Raw genomic sequence first — 19,621 nt, 5'->3', positions numbered from 1 at the left:
TTGATAGCAGGCTGTGCACCACCCTACCCCTAGAACATACCCCAGGTCCACCCACCGGGAGCAGAAGGCTATATAAGATGAGGTGTCCAGGTATACTCTCCCAATCTACCATCAAGTCTGGTACCTGATTTTCATTGACGGTCTCCCACTGTTCAAGCCATCATCATGCGTTTCCAACCTCCTCCAGGCTACCAGCCCATCTACAACCCCGTGAGTAGATTTACTACCTCTACTTTTCTACCTGTTCTGTCTCTCTCTGCCTTCTTTCATGTGTCTCTTCCTGCCAGGCACATTTACAGTCCTGGGTCATTGTTACGACCTGATCTAGGGTCAGACCGTAACAGGATGAATGGTAAGGGAAATACTGCAAACCCGACCAGTAACTCCAGCCCCTATCTGCCTATCCAAATCTAACTGAAAGCTTGGCTAGTCTTTGAAGGGTACTGGGCATGGATCAGCTTTGAACACTGAGCTTCCGACAATCTGTAGTCTGAAACCAGAAGTCTGAATAGCGTACCCCCAATGGAGAGTTAAAACTCAATTGACTGAAATCTTATCCACCTTAGGTTTTCTTTGAAACCACAGGTAGCCTAAAAACCTTTGGCCTGTAATGAGAGTGAAATAGACACTGGAGTTGCAAGAGATACAGTATGGCAAATAAGTAGTTAGGCTTAGATGTGTGGGGCCAAGGAAACACATTGTGGCAAACAGGTTATTACCAGAAAGAAAACTAAAGTTTTAAAAGCAGAGGTGGCCTGATATTTTTGACCTGCACTGTGAATGCTGTGCATAATTTACCCAGTGAACTAAATAACAGGTGTCTGCTCTCTGCAAAATTAACCGTTTAATTAGACTGAAAATGAATATCAACAAAAGTATGGACTCAAATTATTGATATCTTATGTGTCCTTCAACTCTTTGCCTTTTTCTCTCACTCTGATTGACCACTAATATCTCAGTCCTTCCATCTGCATTCTATTGTAGTAGACACAACCTTGGTGCATGTGAGTTGCAAGTTCTGCTAGTTTTTGTTTTTGACTTAAAATAGTAAACCCATTACATCCAATTAACCAGAGAAGGAAGATAAACATGTGTTCAAACATTTTAATTGATCAATTAATTGCTGATTGACATTGGAACCTAGCAGACCCTACAGCTCTTCAGGACCATGGTTATGAACCATTGCAACAGATAAACTACTCTGCATTAATCCCAATGTTTCTGTTGTGCAGATTGTCCCATATACGGGACCCATCTACGGTGGTTTGAAGCTGGGGATGTCTCTGTTCATCCAGGGAACAGTTCTCAATGGTGCCACTAGGTGAGGAGCCCCTGTTGGCTATGGAGGGTACTGCAGGGAATGGGTTGCAGACGCTATATAATGGTGCAAGTATGAACAAGGCTTCATGGAACTATTATATATATATATATATATATATATATATATATATGCTGTCAGTGACTCCCTAATTGCAACCATCCATTTTGTTCTCTGATGGGGAGTAATATTCTTTTATTGGCTGAAACAAGAATTTGACAGTGCACTATAGTTCCACCTATATTATTCAATTCATGAAACCTCACTCCCCCATCGCTAGTGAAGTTTTCCTGCTTAGGGTTTTACAGAACCTGGGGATATTAACATTATGACCAATTACGGTCATAAAAAAAGTTCACAAATGTTGCACAGTAATTATCTCCAATCAATTTTTGCACTTTATTTTTATTTTTTGGATCAGTCACCTTTATTCAGGGCGACATAGCTCAGGAGGTAAGAGCGGTTGTCTAGCAGTCGGAGGGTTGCCGGTTCGATCCCCTGCCCTGGGCGTGTCGAAGTGTCCCTGAGCAAGACACCTAACCCCTAATTGCTCCCAACGAGCTGATTGATACCTTGCATAGAAGCCTTTCACTGTGTGTGTGTGTGTGTGTGTGTGTGTGTGTGTGTGTCAATGTCAATGGGTGAATGAGAGGCATCAATTGTAAAGCGCTTTGGCTAAAAGTGCTATATAAATGCAGTCCATTTACCATTCAGTGGAGTGGTCTTTCTGAGGTTGGGAATTACATTGGGAGAGGTTGGAAACATGCTATGTCGTAGGCTAATGGGAAGCCCCTCATTTGGATTTTGTGGGACTGGTATGTGTGTGCTAACTGTAGTACAAACTAACTATAGTACAAAACAAGTGAAGCACGTTACCCTATTAAACAATGCACTAGTACATCATGGAGCGAGGGACAGGGCTGGGGCAATCCTGTGGAGCCAGGGCGAGGAAGCAGGCTAGAGCAGTCTTGGAACTCAGTGTGAGGTACAGGGCAGGAGACCCATGGAAAGAGAAACAAAGAAGATAATGTTAGGCACTATAAAGATAGTCAACACGCAGAGTAAATGTTTGCGTATGTAATGCCACCATTATGCTAAACTAAGCTACCTAGCTCCGTAAAGTCCAGCTTGACACTTGAGGCTAAGCAACCTAGCGTGTCAGCTCCGTAAAAGCAAGCTTGACACTTGACGCTAAGCTCCCTACCCAGCATTTAATTTCATGAACTCTGTGATCGTATTTGACCATTTAAGAGAATATAGGTCTACATCAGTGGCTAAGCTTTAAGCCTGCACTTAAGACATAGAGTGTGTCTGAAGCCCGTACATACACAGGGAGACTGTTCCATAAGAGAGGCGCTCCATAATAGAACGCTCAATTCTGCATTGGAGGAGCCATGGCAACACAAAAAATCACCTTGTTGACAGTGTTCAGTTCCTGTAAGCTTCCTTCCACCCATCTGACTATTTTCTTAGGGACAACAGAGTACAAAAGTATGCATTAGTATTAAGGGCAAGCCTCTGATTGTCACTCTGGAGGGCGATAGTGCCACACAGTTAACCAATTTTTCATACTCGTGTACACTATATGACATATTTATATGGACACCCCTTATTCTGAGGCTGTTTTTCATGGTTTGGACTAGGCCCCTAGGTTCCAATGAAGGCAAATCTTAATGCGAGCCAGGCCTAATTGCCCAATCAATGCCTGACCTCAGTAATGCTCTTCAGGCTGAATGGAAGCAAATGCATCCAGCAATGCTCCAACATCTAGTAGAAAGCCTTCACAGAAGAATGTAGGTTGGTATAGCAGCAAAGGGTGGACCAACTCCATATTAATGCCCATAATTGTTTTTGCCCCCCCCCCCCAGGTTTGCCATCAACCTGCAGACTGGGCTAGTAGGACTCCCTGACATTGCTTTGCACTTCAACCCCCGATTCAAGCCCAGAGAATGTGTGGTGACGAACATCAAAAAGGGTGGAAATTGGCAAACTCAGGAGATACCTTCTGGGACGCCCTTCCATGATGGGGAGAGCTTTCAGCTGCTTTTTATCGTCATCTCAGAGGGCTACCAGGTCAGGACAGGAACTGTGTGCTTGGATATGTTTGCTTTGTGTATGTGTGTGTTATATTTGCTTGTGTGTCTGCGTGTACTATATGCATACATGTAAATGCATACTTACTGCTGATTTGGCTGTGATATTCCAGATTTGGCTGTGATATTCAGATCACAGAATGAATGTTTTGGAGGGAAAATATTAACACAGATTTTGCAAAGTGGCTATTTTTGACCCTGCCTTCCTCTCTGTTTCTTGCAGATCAAAGTTAACGGTAGTGACTATTACCTGTTCAAGCACGGTATGCCTGTGGAGCAAGTGAGTGCCCTATCCATTAGTGGAGAAGTCTCTGTGCACATGATCAACATCATCGGGGTGAGGAGCAGCAAAAGTTCAACATTTAGATTCAGGCATTTGATTTAAGGCAATGAACAGGTCCTCTAATCGAATGTCTTGCACAGTGCACATTTTTACCTTCACGTGTGTGTTTGTGCATATTGCATTTGGATTAAGACACTTGTCGATATTAATGGATTTGTAGGTGCATTGTTTTGTGTTCCCCCAGCCACCACTTAATGAGTTTGTGTTTCAGGGAGGAATTGGGCACATCCTGGGATATCCAGGTCTAGGACAGGCGGTGGTAAGTGTGAATACAATTTTCTCTCACAACACACAGAAAAGCGCAAAAGCAGACATACACACGCCTACACAACCAATATACATGCACACACATTGTCTCTCACACACAAACACATGCACGCACATACATGCACCTACACAAACCAATACACTTACATGCACACTGTTTCTCACAAACACATGTGCAGGCACACATACACACACATTGTCTCTCTCACACACACAAACACATGTACACACACATACCACCTCCTCTGTGTTTTACTACATTACTCACACCCTCCGTCTCTCCAGCCACATTCTGTCTCAATAGACAAATTAATTCACAATCCTGGTCCTTGTGAGCCACAAGATGAACTGGTTTTTGTTTTTGCTTTAAAATCATCAACCCCATTAGACTGAGTAGGCCAGGTGAGGTGCGTTAAGCTGTGTGATCAGCTGCGTTAATTGATTGATCAATGAAATGCTGATTGACAGCAAGGCCCAGCAAGACCCAGCAGACCCTACAGCTCTCCAGCGCCAGGCTTATGAACCACTGCAACAGACAAAGTGCTCTGTATTAATGCCAGTGTCTGTGTTGTGCAGAGCATCCCTTACGCGGTGCCCATCTATGGTGGTTTGAGGACGGGGATGTCTGTCCACATTCAGGGAGCGATTCCCTGTGACGTCACCAGGTGAGGAACTCCTGTCAATAGTCAAGGTGACTCATGCTGGCCATGGAAGGTACTGCAGGGAATGGGCCCGAGACAGGTGGTTCAAGCCCTGTCATTTTTAATGTCATCTTAAATTATTTTATCATGAATCGGTTAGACAGGTGTTTTTATAGGTCAAGAGAGACTATGCTATAGACTACAGTTTGCTTGATGTACAACAGTATTGAATGAGGCTCTGAAATGTTTGTCAAGTCAAAAGTGTGAATGAAATCATCGTTAGCTTAAAATAGGATAAAATAAATACCATGCAGGTGATTTAAAAAGCTGTTAAAATCTGATGGGATGCAATGGCTGTTATGCAGTGAAGGGGAACACAGTTAATGGATGTTGTATAAGGCAGTGGCTCTCAACCGCAGTCCCAGGGAACCACTGTGTATGCTGGTTTTTTCTTAATTCCAGTCTTGGAATTTTTTTAACGAGCTGTTAATTTATCTTATTTATTTCATGTTTAGAGCAATTTTTTTTGGTTAGGCACATTTTTCATTTGTTCCACTAACTTTCAGAACAGTCTGCCATATAATCCTCAACAGAAGAACGATGTCTTTCTTCTGAGGTTAATGGATTATGAGCCAAACATATTCAGAAGAAGCTCATTTACGTGAGCTTTGGATAGTAAATGAATATGGTTAACTAAATCAGCTATGGTTTACCATATGAATGAGGATTATCGCCAATTACAGGTCTGTGTAAAGAAACATTTAAAGAGGAGGGCCCAACCTTTTGATGCACTATATTAGTTTTATTCTTCTCTTATCAATCAGCTAACTATTTGATTTGTTCTTTGTGTGACTGTTTGCAAATGCTAACGTTTCAGCCAACATAACCAAAGAAATCCATGACTTAAGTGGCCTTAACCATTTACATTCAAAGATAATATTTGTCAGCAAACATTACTCAGTAGCATGAAATTTCATCATGTTTTCGACGTGCAGCCAAAGAAACTTCACTGTCACCTTTTAGCTAAACGATGATAGTTTATAAAAGGGTTGTCATTAAATCTCAAAATTGATCCAGCTCCTTATATTGCTGTTAGCTAAAGTTAGTTGTAGTAGTAGACTATATTTTGCATAACACCATACATTTCAGAAAATATAGCAGCAACATACCCAGAAGGTATTCTTACAGCTCTGTGAATGTTACGATCTGAGGTTGTGCCAATTCACTGGCCTGAATTCCTCTTCTTTGTGATTGAGAATCATGAAATCACAATACATATAGGCTATTGTGGAGGAAACCAGTTGGCCAAAGCTACTGTTCAAGCTCCTCACAAAATCAGCTTATTTCAGTTTCAGTTAAATAGTGTTTTCTTATACAATTTCCTTTGTTGTAGTTACACCTACTGAACATGGGGATTTTATTTTTCATGGCATGCATAGCTATTTCTGGCACAATGTGGTGTAATAGAGTAAATAATCCATCTAAAGCATGAAATGCAATTAAGAAAAATTTACAGCTTGTTAAAATTCTTGGATTGTTTTCGTGGTTGGAACGAAAACCAGCATACACAGGGGCCTCCAGGACACAGTTTGAGAATCACTGCTCTAAGGAATCTGTGATAACACATCCTGTTTATCGCCCCCTGCAGGTTCCACGTTAGCCTGCAGTCTGCAGAGGCGAAATGCAGTGACAAAGCCTTATACATCAACCCCCGGTTCAACCCAAAGGAGTTTGTGGTTTTCAACACCTTTCAGAATGGGAAATTTGAGGAGCAGGAGAGGGTCACTGATATGCCCTTCATTCTGGGGGAGATCTTTGAGCTGGTCATCATTGTCACCGGGCAGGGCTACCAGGTCAGAAAGACAAGAAATTGTGTGGGTGTGTGTGTGTGTTTGTGTGTGTTTGCACATGTGTTTCATGTAATGCCAACTTATTGCAGAGAAAAATGTAAGGGTTTGAATTTTGTCAATGGAAGGGGGACAGGTTTATCTGCACAAACCTGTAACCTGAATGTGTATGGTTTAGCATTTATGCACATTTTGTGCACTGTGTTCACTCACTGGTTAGGTATGGAAAACCCATTCTACCAGTCCCTAGCAGAAAAAATCGAAGTGCAGTTTTTTTGTGATTCATTTTGGTGCCACAAATCTTCACAAACTAACATTACATTCATTATGTCAACTCAATCAGTGACAGGAGGTATCATCAGCAAACTAGCAAACCTTAATCTCGGTCAAAACGTCACAAGCGAAACAAAATGAATTATAAGCACAAAGTCTAATTTAAACTATTAAATAGAACAGTTCAGTTGTTCAATATCTGTGCCTTTGCAATAAAGAACTGCAGTTTTTTGCCCTATGCACAGGTAATTTCAATTCTATTTCTTTTGTCTTCTATTATAACTTTAAACACATCTGTGCATGTGTATGAGCTTGTGTACATATTGATACCCAATCATTAGTCCAGACATAGCCTGATACCCATCTTCAACACATCTCTTTCTTCCTACATACATATACATTATAATACTTTGGTTTCCTTGAGAGAGTTATTAGCACACCTGTCCAGGGAAGACCTGACCCAGAGCTCAGAGGTGCCATGTGATCGTGCTGTGGCTTAGTTTAGGCCCGCCATCCTTGCGCTGACCTTTTGCCCACTGCATGGTAGACCCCTCAGGACAGAAGGTGTATCCTCTGTCCTGGCTTTCCAAACAGGTGGGTGTTGGTGGAAGTTATCTTAATCCCCATTGGGTCTGAGCCTTTCCCAGGCTTAGGGAGCACACTGCTGGGATGCTTTAGCAGGAGTTTCCAGGGGACCTTGGCTGGTTCTTTCATAAGAACATAAGATAAATGATGACGAGAACAGACCATTCAGCCCAAATTGGCTCATCATGGTTTGGTCTTTCATCCTATGTTGTTGCCTCATTGGTTGGAATGCCATCTGAGCTTTGTGGCCTCTAGTGCTTACATCTCCAGCAGTGTGCCTCTGGTGGTTCCTGCGTGCAATCGTTTCTCAGGAATTTTTCTCCATACACAGATAACCTCATGGAGTGGGCCATGATATTCACTTGACAGATGGAATATTTATTTTCAAAGAAAAAAACAAAAGCTGCTAACGGACATTCTGAATAACATCCTCCTGCTCTCGATCTCCGGCTCCTGCAGGTGAGCGTAAACGGTCGTGAGTTCTACGTGTTCAAGCACCGCATGCCGTTGGCGAGAGTGCTGGCCCTGGGGATCGGTGGGGACGTGTTTGTGGAGTCCGTCAACATCATGGGGGTGAGGAGGAGCCACGTGCATTCTGTCTTTATGACATATATTATCATTAGTGCCTTTAGCAGATCCTCTTATAAACTGCTTAAAACACCATACGTTTTTTACATTTAAGCATCTATGTGATTAGGTATTTGTAGGTATGGTAGGATTTGGAGGTGCGTTCCATTGTTCTCTCCCACTCACCCTAACTTTAGTTTTTATTTCAGGGAGGACCCGGAGCTATACAGGCATGGCCAGGTCCAGGATACATCGGGGTTGGTGTGACCACTCTGGCATCTCACTATGCATGCACACACACACACATACACACACACGCACACACTCACATTTGTTGTGCTGGGCAAAAACAAAAACATACACACACACATCAGCGCTTTTCAGGTGTGACTGGACATCCCTGTTCTAGACAAAAAGATAAAAACATTTGCAAACCTGGTCCTTGAAAACTGCAAGGTGTCCTGATTTTTGTTTTTGCCTTAACGTTTTTTGACCAAATGAAGACAGTGAGATGAGTTAACTATAACTGCTTTATTTGATTAGCCTATTATGTGCTGATTGACAGTGAGACCCAGCAGACCCTATAGCTCTCCAGCACCAGGGTTATGAATCACTACACACAAACTGCTCTGTGTGAATCCCAGTGTTTGTGTTGTGCAGGCTGGCTCATATACGCAGCCCATCCCTGGTGGTTTGAAGGCGGGAATGTCTCTGTACTTGCGGGGAACCATTCCCTCTGAAGATATCAACAGGTGAGGAACTGGCCGTGACGGATACTGCAGGAAATGGTATCGAGACGCAGTTGGTGGTTGAAACTAGTTAGTGATTGACAGTTCACAATAGCTCCATCAATTATGCGATTCATGAAAGCTCACTCCTTCATTGCGAATCAGGGAATTAACTCTGCACTGAGAGGAATTGGCAGAGGTTGAAACATCTCTGGGCGGCACGGTGGTGCAGTGGGTAGCACTGCCACCTCACAGCAAGAAGGTCATGGGTTCGAAACTCGGCTTGGGGCCTTTCTGTGTGGAGTCTGCATGTCCTCCCCGTGTCCACGTGGGTTTCCTCCGGGTATTCCGGTTTCCTCCCACAGTCCAAAGACATGCAGGTAGGCCGATTGGAGACTCTAAATTGCCCATAGTGTGTGACTGAATTGTGTGTGCCCTGCGATAGATTGGTGGCCTGTCCAGGGTGTATTCCTGCCTCTTGCCTAATGCACGCTGGGATAGGCTCTCCCTGCGACCCTGCTCAGAATAAGCTGGTATAGATAATGGATGGATGGATGGATGGATGGATGAAACATCTCTAAAATAATGCTGCATCGTAGGCTAATGGGGAGCCATTTTTTGTGACTGATGTGTGCTTGTGTTTGTTGCAGTCCAAAAATAACTAATGTGAAGCATTAGGCAGTGCACTGGAGTGGCCGTCTCATTGTAGCATGGTGGCAGCAGTATGTTTCATGGTGGGAAGGATACTCTGCTATGAAGATTTCAGTCAAACTCAAAAACTCCTGTTACCAACCAGAACCTCCTGTAGTCCAGAAACAGAGAAGGCTGTGAAGGACTGAGGAGGATTGTTAGAGCTGAGTATCTTATCTGGTGACTCTAAAGAATCTGTTCTTGCTCTCTGTTGCCCTCCACAGATTTCACATAAACCTGGAGGGTGGGGGTGATGTTGCCGTTCACTTCAACCCCCGATTCAGCGGCTGGAGAGGTGTGGTGTTCAACACTCGCGACAATGGCCAATGGCAAGCGGAGGAGAAGGTCAAAGAGATGTCCTTCCGTAAGGGGGAGAGCTTTGAGCTGGTCTTCAATGTCACCTCAGAGGGCTACCAGGTCAGAAGAATAGGGTGTGTGTGTGCGTGTGTGTGTGTGTGTGGGTGTGTGTGATGTATTGTGTGCATGCATGTAATGCCTCCTTCTTGCACAGGAGTAGAACCTTATTTATTAAAGTAGAGCATGATATTCAGTTGACAGTTTGAATGTATTGCATGAAAAAAAATTTTTGACAGAAATGTAGAATTTCAGGCTTTGTTGACCTGTGGTTCCTGCAGGTGAACGTTGATGGTCGTGAGCTCCACATGTACAAGCACCGCGTACCACTGGAGCAGGTGACTGACCTGGTCATTGGTGGGGATGTCCTTGTGCAGACCATCAACATCATCATGGTGATTATTATTATTATTATTATCCAGGTCTTGATTGAAGGCTGTGTGCCTAGTGACGTGACTGATGCCAGGAAGCTAGGATGGATGGCAGGATCATTGGAAGGGAAGCCATGATCTGCCCCCTAGTGGACATAATTTTTAAACCTTCAGTCAGACAGAAAGTAAGCAGGCAAATATGTGAACAATGTTGCCCGGGAAGCAAGCACTTCACATGCACGTAGCGCAAAAAAATTCAAATATGTTTCCAGCTGCACACATTTTTATATTATATTTTTTTCATTTGCAATCAGACAGTTGTAGATATGATTGTATTAAGAGATGTATTGTTTTGTGTTCTCCATGAACCCCTAACTGAGTTTACATTTCAGGATCAAGAGGTCATACCAGGGTATCCAGGTCCAGAAGATGTGAGTGTGAACAAAAAGTATAAACAGCCGCCCGTAAAAGCCGATTTAAATCTCTATTTAAACCGCTATGAAACCTTTTTATTCTTAAACTGATAGATACAATACATTTATGTTTGCCTGGCGGCAGCTCCAAATACAGTCTGCAGAAATAACAAGGGAGCAATTTATTTCAAGTAGGACTATGACAAAATCAGCTAGCGGCTTCTCAAATTCAAATTGGTTTGTTTGTCAGTTTATCCCATTAAACGATTAAACCATGGCTTCTAATTGATTAATTACAATGAACTGATTCCATTGCCATGTTGTAAGTCTTTTAGTGTCTTACGCAGCATGTTTTTTAAAATATTTTTTTTACATTTTAGGCTTTGTATTTGTATTCAGACATTTGTAGATATGATTGGGTGAGGAAGTGCATTGTTTTGTGTTCCCCACCCCTAACTGGGTTTGTGTTTCAGGAACAAGGACTCATACAGGAGTACCCAGGTCCAGGAGATGTGAGCGTGAGTGTGAATATTCTGGTCTCTCAATGCACACACATCCACGCATGAATATGCACGCACACACACACACACACACACACACTCTCTCTCTCTCTCTCTAGAGCAGACCCTTTATACCAAATAAACCTGATGAGCTGAGTTAACTCTGTGATAAGATGTGTTAATTGATTGATTTATAAAGTACTGATTGACAGTGAAACCCAGCAGACTCTACAGCTCTCCAGCCCCAGGGTTATGAATCACAACAGACAAACTGCTCTTTATGAACCTGTGTTTGTGTTGCACAGACCACCCCACTTTCCAAGGCCATCGATGGAGGTTTGAAGCCGGGAATGTCTCTGTATTTCGAAGGAATGGTACACAGTGAGATCAACAGGTGGGGAGCCTATGCTGGCCATGGAGAGTACTGCAAGGAATGGGGGCGCACCGCTATTTTGTGGTGGACAAATTAATGAGGATTTATGGAACCAAAAAAGGATGGAACCGTTGTATTCGTTCTGTCATTCCCAGTGATTATTTTTGTTCTGCTAAGAGGGGAAAAATACATTCATTAGCTGAAACAAGTCAGCGATTGACAGCTCACTGTAGCTGAACTTATTATGCAAGGGAGGCACTCCATGTGATGCTTAATTTTTAATTACTGTCACACTCGGACTTCAGCTGAGAAAAAGTGAAGTAAGAATCGGTCGATAAGTGGCTTCTTGTTGATATGGTTTGCTTAAGAAGAGAAAACCACATGTCTTGCAGATAAACATGGTACTCATGAGACTGGTACTGTTCTGTCGCCCTCCACAGGTTCCACATAAACCTGGAGGCGGGGAGTGATGTAGCCATGCACTTCAAAGTGAATTTCCAACAAGCTGAGATGGTGGTATTCAACAACCTTGAGAAGGGCAGCTGGGATAAGGAGGAGAGGGTCACTGAGATGCCCTTCCGTAAGGGAGAGAACTTTCAGCTGCTCTTCAATGTCACCTCAGACGGCTACCAGGTCAGAACAGAAAACGTGTGTGCGTGTGCATGCTTGTGAGTGTATACAGGGCTGCTCCTGAATGTTTGGGGTCCCCTAGCATAATTTTATTTGGGCCCCTTCACCTTTTTTTCCGTGGCAATCATCCCAGTGGCCCTAAACATTGTGGACTGGGGTGGGGGTGGGTGCACGCCTTGCCAATCTTTCTGTCTTCTCTTTGGCCCTGTTGAGTGTCAGGGCCTCTGAGAGATTGAAAGTTTTCCCATATTCCCACACTTATATGCGGGCCTGTAAGTAAACATGTATAATGTGTGTACACGTGGGATGCCTCCTGCCTGCAAAGGAATATAGCCACATTTACTAAAATATGTCATTATATTGAATTGAGAGTTTGAATGCTTTGGGGGAAAAAATGGCACGAACAGATGTTTTAATTAGTAGCAGCCTGTTTGACTCCTTGCCTTCTCCTCCGGTTCTTGCAGGTGATTGTTAACAGTTGTGCGTTCCACGTGTATAAGCACCGCATACCGGTAGATCGTGTGAGCTCCCTGTCGATTGGTGGAAATGTCTCTGTGAAGACCATCAGCATTATCAAGGTGAGAAGGAGCCTAGTACATCGTACAATTTAAATTTTGCTGTTTACTTTCAGGCGTTTAGCAGATTCTCTTATCCAGTGTTTTACACAGTATGTGTATATTATAAATATAGTATTTGTATATTTGTATATATATAGGTATATATAGGTATGGGGCATGCCCCATGCCCCAACTTGGCGGGATGGCATACGTGCCATCCCAATATATATATATTTATACACACACACAAAAAGATACTTATGCAGGAAGCATGCATGCATGCATATGTAATGTGTTGGAAGCATTGTTTTTTTAAATTGAAATAGGAATAGTGTTGTTTTCTTTATGGTTTAGGATACAAACGACAATCATGTTGGTCTTTCTCATTGTCTTACACAGCATGCATTTTTACATTTTAGTCTATCAATTTGCATTCAGACATTTGTAGATATTATTGGGTGAGGAGGTGCATTGTTTTGTATTCCTCACCCCTAACTGGGTTTGTGTTTCAGGCACAAAGAATCATACAGGAGTACCCAGGTCCTGGAGATGTGAAGGTTAGAGTGAACATCCTGGCCTCTCACCACACACACGCCCACACATGAATACGCACGCACACGCACGCACACACACACATGCACACACACTCTCTAGAGCAGACCCTTTATACCAAATAAACCTGATGAGCTGAGTTAACTCTGTGATAAGCTGTTTTAATTGATTGATTTATGAAATGCTGCTTGACAGTGAAACCCAGCAGACTCTACAGCTCTCCAGCACCAGGGTTATGAACCACAACAGACAAACTGCTATGTGTGAATCCCTGTCTTTGTGTTGCGCAGAGCACCCCACTTTCCAAGGCCATCGATGGTGGTTTGAAGCCGGGAACGTCTCTTTACTTCCAAGGAAAGGTTCACAGTGAGATCAACAGGTAAGGAGCCTCTGTAAATGTTAATGGCATCTAGATTGTATATTTCAACATTCACATACATTTATGAACTGTAGTTTGTGCTAGTCCTTTATTTTCAACACCAGGACACAAATAGGACACATCAGTACATCCATCCACCCGACCTTTTTCATTGTTGATGCATAGTAAGCAGATGATTCCTCAATATGTTTTCCTGTTCATCTTATCAATAAATCAGTATCAAATGTTGATTTATTGAAATCAGCGACATAGCTCAGGAGGTAAGAGCGGTTGTCTGGCAATCGGAGGGTCGCTGGTTTGATCCCCCGTCCAGGGCGTGTCGAAGTGTCCCTGAGAAAGACACCTAACCCCTAATTGCTCCCAACGAGTTCATTGGTACCTTGCATGGCGGCCTTTCACCGTTGGTGTGTGAGTGTGTGTGAATGGGTAAATGAGAGGCATCAATTGTAAAGCGCTTTGGATAAATGCACATTGTAATGTCAGCAGTAGTAGTGGTTATAATAAAAGAATGATAAAAATTAAATGGCTTAGCTACGTAAGACTTCAGTAACTATTATATATACTGTACTATACTGTAGCCTACATTACAGACAGATGTTGGATAGGCTAGGCTAATTCCTGGAATTCACCTTCAGGAATCAGGATACGGTGATGGGTAACATGATCTGATCTAATTTTGGTCAACAGCAACAGCTAAACAATGAGACAATTCCTGTTGATAAACCTGATATGTATCTGTGTATTCTTAATATTACAAGTCCTGTTTCCCTAACAGTGAAGCCAAAACATTCCAATTTCATGCATTATCTCAAAGTTCATTAAGGGGCATGATGAAGAACAGTACCATTGCCGCGGACGTTCTGTAATGTAATAAGGTCCGCACACTCCTGTTGCCAACCGGATCCTCCTGTAGCTAAAATGCAGACAGGACTGAAGAACAGAGGACGATTATAAGAGCCGAGTATCTCAAAAGAACCTGTGATAATGTGTTTTTTGCCCTCTGGCGCCCTCTGCAGGTTCCACATAAACCTGGAGGCTGGGAGTGATATTGCCATGCACTTCAAAGTCAATTTCAAATATACTGAGCTTTTGGCATTCAACACTCTCCTGAATCGTGGATGGCAAATCGAGGAGAAGCTCGGCCAGATGCCCTTTCGTAAGGGCCAGGACTTTGACCTACTCATCAGTGCCACCTTAAAGGGCTACCAGGTCAGAAGGGCAAGAACCTTTTGAGCGTGTGTGTGCGTGGGCATGTATTACTATCTTTGTGAGAACCAAATGTCCCCACAAGGATGGAAAGATGAGGAAAATTACAAAGGTGGGGACATTTTGCTGGTCCCCACAAGTTCAAGAGGCTGTTTTAGGGTTAGGACTTAGGGTTAGGGTTAGAATTAGGTTAAGGTTAGGGTTAAGGTTAGGCATATAGTGGTTAGAGTTAGGGTTAAGGTTAGGGTTAGAGGTTACGGAATGAATGTAAGTCAATGGGAAGTCCTCACAAGTATAGCAATACGAACGTGTGTGTGTGTGTGTGTATGTTTTTGTATTGTGTGCATACATCTACTGCCTCTTTGCTGCAGATGAATATGATCTTATATACTAAAGTATGGCATGACACTGAATTGACAGATTGAAATGCTATGGGGGGATAAAATGGCTTAAACAGAAGTTTTAATGAGTAGCGGCCTCTTTGACTCCTTGCCTTCCCCTCCGGTTCCTGCAGGTGATCGTTAACGGTTGTATGATCCACATGTACAAGCACCGCATACCACTGGATCGTGTGACCTCCCTGACAGTTGGTGGAGATGTCTCTGTGAAGTCCATCGCCATCATTAAGGTGAGGAGGAGCCCCATGCATGTCTAACTCCCTCTCTCTTGCTCTCTCTCTCTCTCACACGCACACACACACACGTACAGTACTGTGGAATACGTTGTAAGCATAATTTTTATTCAACATTTAAAAAAAATTGGTATCTGTAAATCGTATTTAACCCATAGAAACACAATAATGCCTGTATAGTCACTTCTCACTTCTCCCCTTTTCTCAACCCTGTTCGGGGAGGGAGGGGGGGACCCAGCAAAATTGGGGGGGATGTTGGGGTAAAATAAAACTTTTTTATCTGAATTTGAATCTGTCCATCTTTTTCTGAACTGAACTTCACCTCTGTAAATGTGCGCTAGCTGCCTTGCCTGTGTGCACAGTAGAGTGGGTGCTGTACTCTAACTGTGCTAGCCTGTGCAGAGTGTGCACTCATCACCTGTCTCTCTCCTCCAGGGAAGTACAGGCGGTGAGGTAGGCGGAGGATCATGGTACAATTGGAGATTCCTGCCGGTGAGTCATTGAGCGTGGCTGAGTGAAGGAGTGGGACAGTGACTGAATTAAGAAATGAGTGAATATATTTTCCTATTTTCATCTCATGAGCACAATCCTTTTTTCTCATTTCAGATGATGGGTAAACAACCAATATACAACCCAGTGAGTACTGAGTACAGTCTGAATGAAGGGTGTGAAACTGTGTATGATGACAGAGCAGTGATTTATCCTGTTTAATTTACAGTAATTCCACATAACAACTTTCATCTGTGTTTGTGTGTTTGAGAGAGAGAATAAGGTAATGATAAGGGAGAGTGAGAGAAAGAATAAGGGACAGAAACAGAGAGAAATTCAGAGATGAGTGTGACACGGTGTATATTTTGTGTTTAGCCCATTCCCTACACCAGGATGATCCCAGGAGGATTGACTCCAATGAAGACCATTGCTTTCAGTGGCAGAGTGCTACCTGATGCCGACAGGTAACCTGTGTACCTCTCCTAACCATCTCTTTTATATCTTAATCTGCCCATTCCTTTCTTCCTCTCCACCACACCACTCTCCCTCTCCTGAACTGCATGTCCCACATCACACCATCATATAAACTCTCTTGGAAATTAACCTCACTGCAGTGGTTTATTCCACTTAGAGCACAACTGTTCACAACATTCCTGGGATCTTACAGGGGTTTGGTTTAATTGGAATGATGCATAAATATTTGGTTATGAAAGCAGTGTGCAAACTGCATCATTTCAAAATTAAGAGCAGGAGCTGCTTGGTGGCTCATTCGGTTAAGGCACCATGCAGTGTGTGTAAGACACCGTGGATGAGTCCCACGGTCTTGGATGCATTCCAGACCATTCCAACACCAATTGTGGCCAATTTAGCTTAGTTTAGTTTATTTGACAGTAAAAGTAAGGCAATCACAAAATTACATCTTAGCTTAGATGTCCAGGACAGAACAATTAAGTCACAGAGTTATTTCCATTGTGCTTCCATTGTGGCACCGAACCATATAGCTAGGCAGTATCCAACAATGATTTAAAAAAAAACAAAAAACTTTAACTTCTAAGTGGCAAACACTCCTGTATTTCTAGATTTACTATAAACCAGGTTTTGACCTGATGCTATTTGTAAATTTAAAATAGCTGAATCATCAGTACATAAAAACAAAGCCTCTGCACTAGCTGGCATTTAGGCAACATATCAGAATGAATGTAAAAACAACGGTGATGCGCAGACAAAAAACAAAAAAAAACGAAGAGGTAGCTTTATGGTTTTAAACACTCCACGCTAGGATGGCATTATATATAGAAGTGAGTGATTGACGAGCGTTATTATGTTTTTATGCATGGTGGGTTAAATGCATTTACAGAATACACCGTCTTTTCCCAAAGATGGTATTTCTCGATATAATTGTGCCTCCATGTTAACATATTACTATGGTTGCGGGTCAGGCACTCTTCAAGGTAAGAAGAAATTTTAGGATAGTGTTTCCGATTTTGCTTGTGTTGAAAGTGCTGCGACGGAAACGATTTACCCACTAGCCACATCTGTCAAAAATGTAAACAAGTAATCCAGTTTTCACGGTTGGGAAAACTTTTATGACAACGTTAGCCAGCGATGCTAGTTAGTTGACATAAAGATACCTCGATTGAACTAACGTTGGTATCTAACGTGGCTTGGTAGCTAAACAAAGTTAGGCTGTGTTCACACGTAACGTCTTTTTCTGATAAAAACCGCTGGTCAAAGCTTTTTTTCATATATTAAAAAATAAAAAACGCTGTTCCAAAATATAGTTGAGAGCGCCTAAGCCCTTTGAAAACCTAGGGAAAACCTTGGGTGCTCTAAGATCAGCTGCATTCTATGGATTCCTAGGAAGGGTATTATCAAGGCTGTAGCTTTCACACAGTTAAGGCCCCTCAACAAACTTCCAATTTTATCCTCTGAAAAGGATTAAAAGAGGAATGATTTGCTATAACACCTAGATTTGAGTAAAAACCTTGAATATAATCCAGACCATAGATGCTTGGCTGGGCTGGGAGGAAGACTACCAACAAGCTTGTGTGCAACTGACTTAAAATGGGCATTAAAGTGATTGGCAGTGGCTTCAGAAGAAAAAGCACGGTTGACAGTTGCGTCGTTCAAGTTACAGGAGGGTTCGAGTCGGTAAGGGGTCCGCATTTCATTGCTGTGTGGTCAATCACTTGCCTGTGGAGAGCGTGCTAAAGCCACATATGAAAGGTCTTCCTCCGACTCTACTCTATGCAAGCTTAACTGTAGTCTGCAGTTTGAAAGGAAGCAGGTTGGTGACAACACATGTTTCAGAGAACCACAAATGTCTTCACTCTCCTGAATGAACTGCATATTCCAGATTTGGCTGGGAATTGGTGGACATGTCAATAGACATGGTGCTGAATTTTTAAATCAATAAAACTAAGCTGTCCTACACCTTTTCTTCATACATTACAGTGTGTAATAAGTAACACATACTGTGTGTGTGTGTATGTATGTGTGTTTTCTACAGGATTGTTTTTAACTTCAATGTGAGCAGTAGTGGAGACCTCGCCTTGCATTTTAACCCGCGGATGAATCAGGGGTCAGTGGTGCGGAATGCCCGCCTGCGTGGGACATGGGGGGCCGAGGAGAAAGATGTCAAGTTCAACCCCTTCCGGCAGGGGCAGTACTTTGAGGTGAGTCGACAGAACTAAGGCCATTCTCACTTAAACAGGAGTCTATATGTCTCGGTCCTAAGTTTGTCTGTGGTAGCCTAAAGCAAAGTGTGCCATTTTTTAAACAGTATGTTCCTAACCCCACCCCCTAAGCACTTACTATTTCATTAATTGGGGGATTTCGTTAGCATTGTAGTTACACTTATGTTACAGTATGTATGTAATGTACTGAAATGTATGTGCTCATTACCCCTCTGTCTCCGTCCATCTCCTTTGGCCACAGTAGTGCAGTGTTAGTGTGTAACCAGGTTTACTGCATTAACTTCATGGTTCATTACTTCCCTTCTATTTTTCTCTCATTTGTCTGTTTTCCTGAACTCATCGTCTCTTTTACTTGTTTTCTGTCTTTGGTCCCCCATCCCGCAGATCTTGATTCGCTGTGAGACGCAGAAGCTTATGTTTTTTGGAAACGGGAAGCACATGTTCGACTTCTACCACCGGTTCCAGCCATTCACTAAGATTGACGCCCTGCACATCAGTGGGGGCGTGCAGCTGTCCCACATACTTCTGTGAGGCTTCCTGTTCTGATGTAACTGCTCTGATGTCACTGTTATGATGCCACTGCTCTGATGCCCTGACCTGATGGCACTGCTCTGATGTCACTGTTATGATGTCACTGCTGTGATCCCCTGCTTTGAAGCCCCCTCACATCCCAGCTTTTAGTGCTACACACCCACTCCAGAGTCTTCAGCTCCCATTCTCATTTCTCTGCCTTCCTCTCTTTAAGGCTGTTTGTTTACTGGTGTTAGGAGCTGCGTTTCACAAAGTCAGTTAATAAACACTATCACGCATTCTATTGACTGCCTCATTTTTCCAAGAGAATGTTTAATAATATCCATGGCAGTAACCATCATAAAAGAAAATGTTTTTTAGATTTATTTTTATTTTTCAGTACACCATCAATTAAGTTCATAAGAGGGAAATGTCCAAAAGATGTGGCTCACAGTGTGTTTCAGAGTGAGCTAGTAGCTGGTGTGCCACAGAACACACGTAGGGACTGTGTCTGTGTGTTCCGACCAGGACCGGCTTTATGTATCTACTGTAATTCATGGAGGGTCTTGAGTTGTCATTCCCCAGACAAGCTTAACGATTAGCCAACT

The 19,621-nt window shown here is 42.9% G+C and overlaps 2 protein-coding genes across 2 annotated transcripts; both read left to right on the top strand.

The window, feature by feature from the left end:
* Nucleotides 1-4,002, top strand: LOC118209176 (galectin-4-like). Its single transcript, XM_035384336.1, has 5 exons — nucleotides 1-210; nucleotides 1,233-1,321; nucleotides 3,187-3,391; nucleotides 3,635-3,691; nucleotides 3,997-4,002. The coding sequence occupies exons 1-5, from the start codon at nucleotides 166-168 to the stop codon at nucleotides 4,000-4,002; spliced, it is 402 nt and encodes a 133-aa protein (XP_035240227.1). The 5' UTR covers nucleotides 1-165.
* A 617-nt stretch (nucleotides 4,003-4,619) lies between these two features.
* LOC118208956 lies at nucleotides 4,620-19,323 on the top strand. Its single transcript, XM_035383968.1, has 21 exons — nucleotides 4,620-4,686; nucleotides 6,311-6,515; nucleotides 7,827-7,940; nucleotides 8,144-8,191; nucleotides 8,595-8,686; nucleotides 9,577-9,769; nucleotides 9,988-10,101; nucleotides 10,470-10,508; nucleotides 10,964-11,008; nucleotides 11,296-11,384; nucleotides 11,804-11,996; nucleotides 12,458-12,571; nucleotides 13,063-13,107; nucleotides 13,393-13,481; nucleotides 14,498-14,690; nucleotides 15,202-15,315; nucleotides 15,754-15,810; nucleotides 15,925-15,954; nucleotides 16,183-16,271; nucleotides 18,317-18,482; nucleotides 18,888-19,323. Exons 1-21 carry the CDS (start codon nucleotides 4,643-4,645, stop codon nucleotides 19,032-19,034), a joined length of 2,220 nt encoding a protein of 739 aa, XP_035239859.1. The 5' UTR covers nucleotides 4,620-4,642; the 3' UTR covers nucleotides 19,035-19,323.
* The last annotated feature ends 298 nt before the right edge of the window (nucleotides 19,324-19,621 follow it).

The sequence above is a fragment of the Anguilla anguilla genome, chromosome 12 (genome assembly GCF_013347855.1).
Source record: "Anguilla anguilla isolate fAngAng1 chromosome 12, fAngAng1.pri, whole genome shotgun sequence".
NCBI lineage: Eukaryota > Metazoa > Chordata > Actinopteri > Anguilliformes > Anguillidae > Anguilla > Anguilla anguilla.
This window is presented reverse-complemented; position numbering and strand designations above follow the sequence as displayed.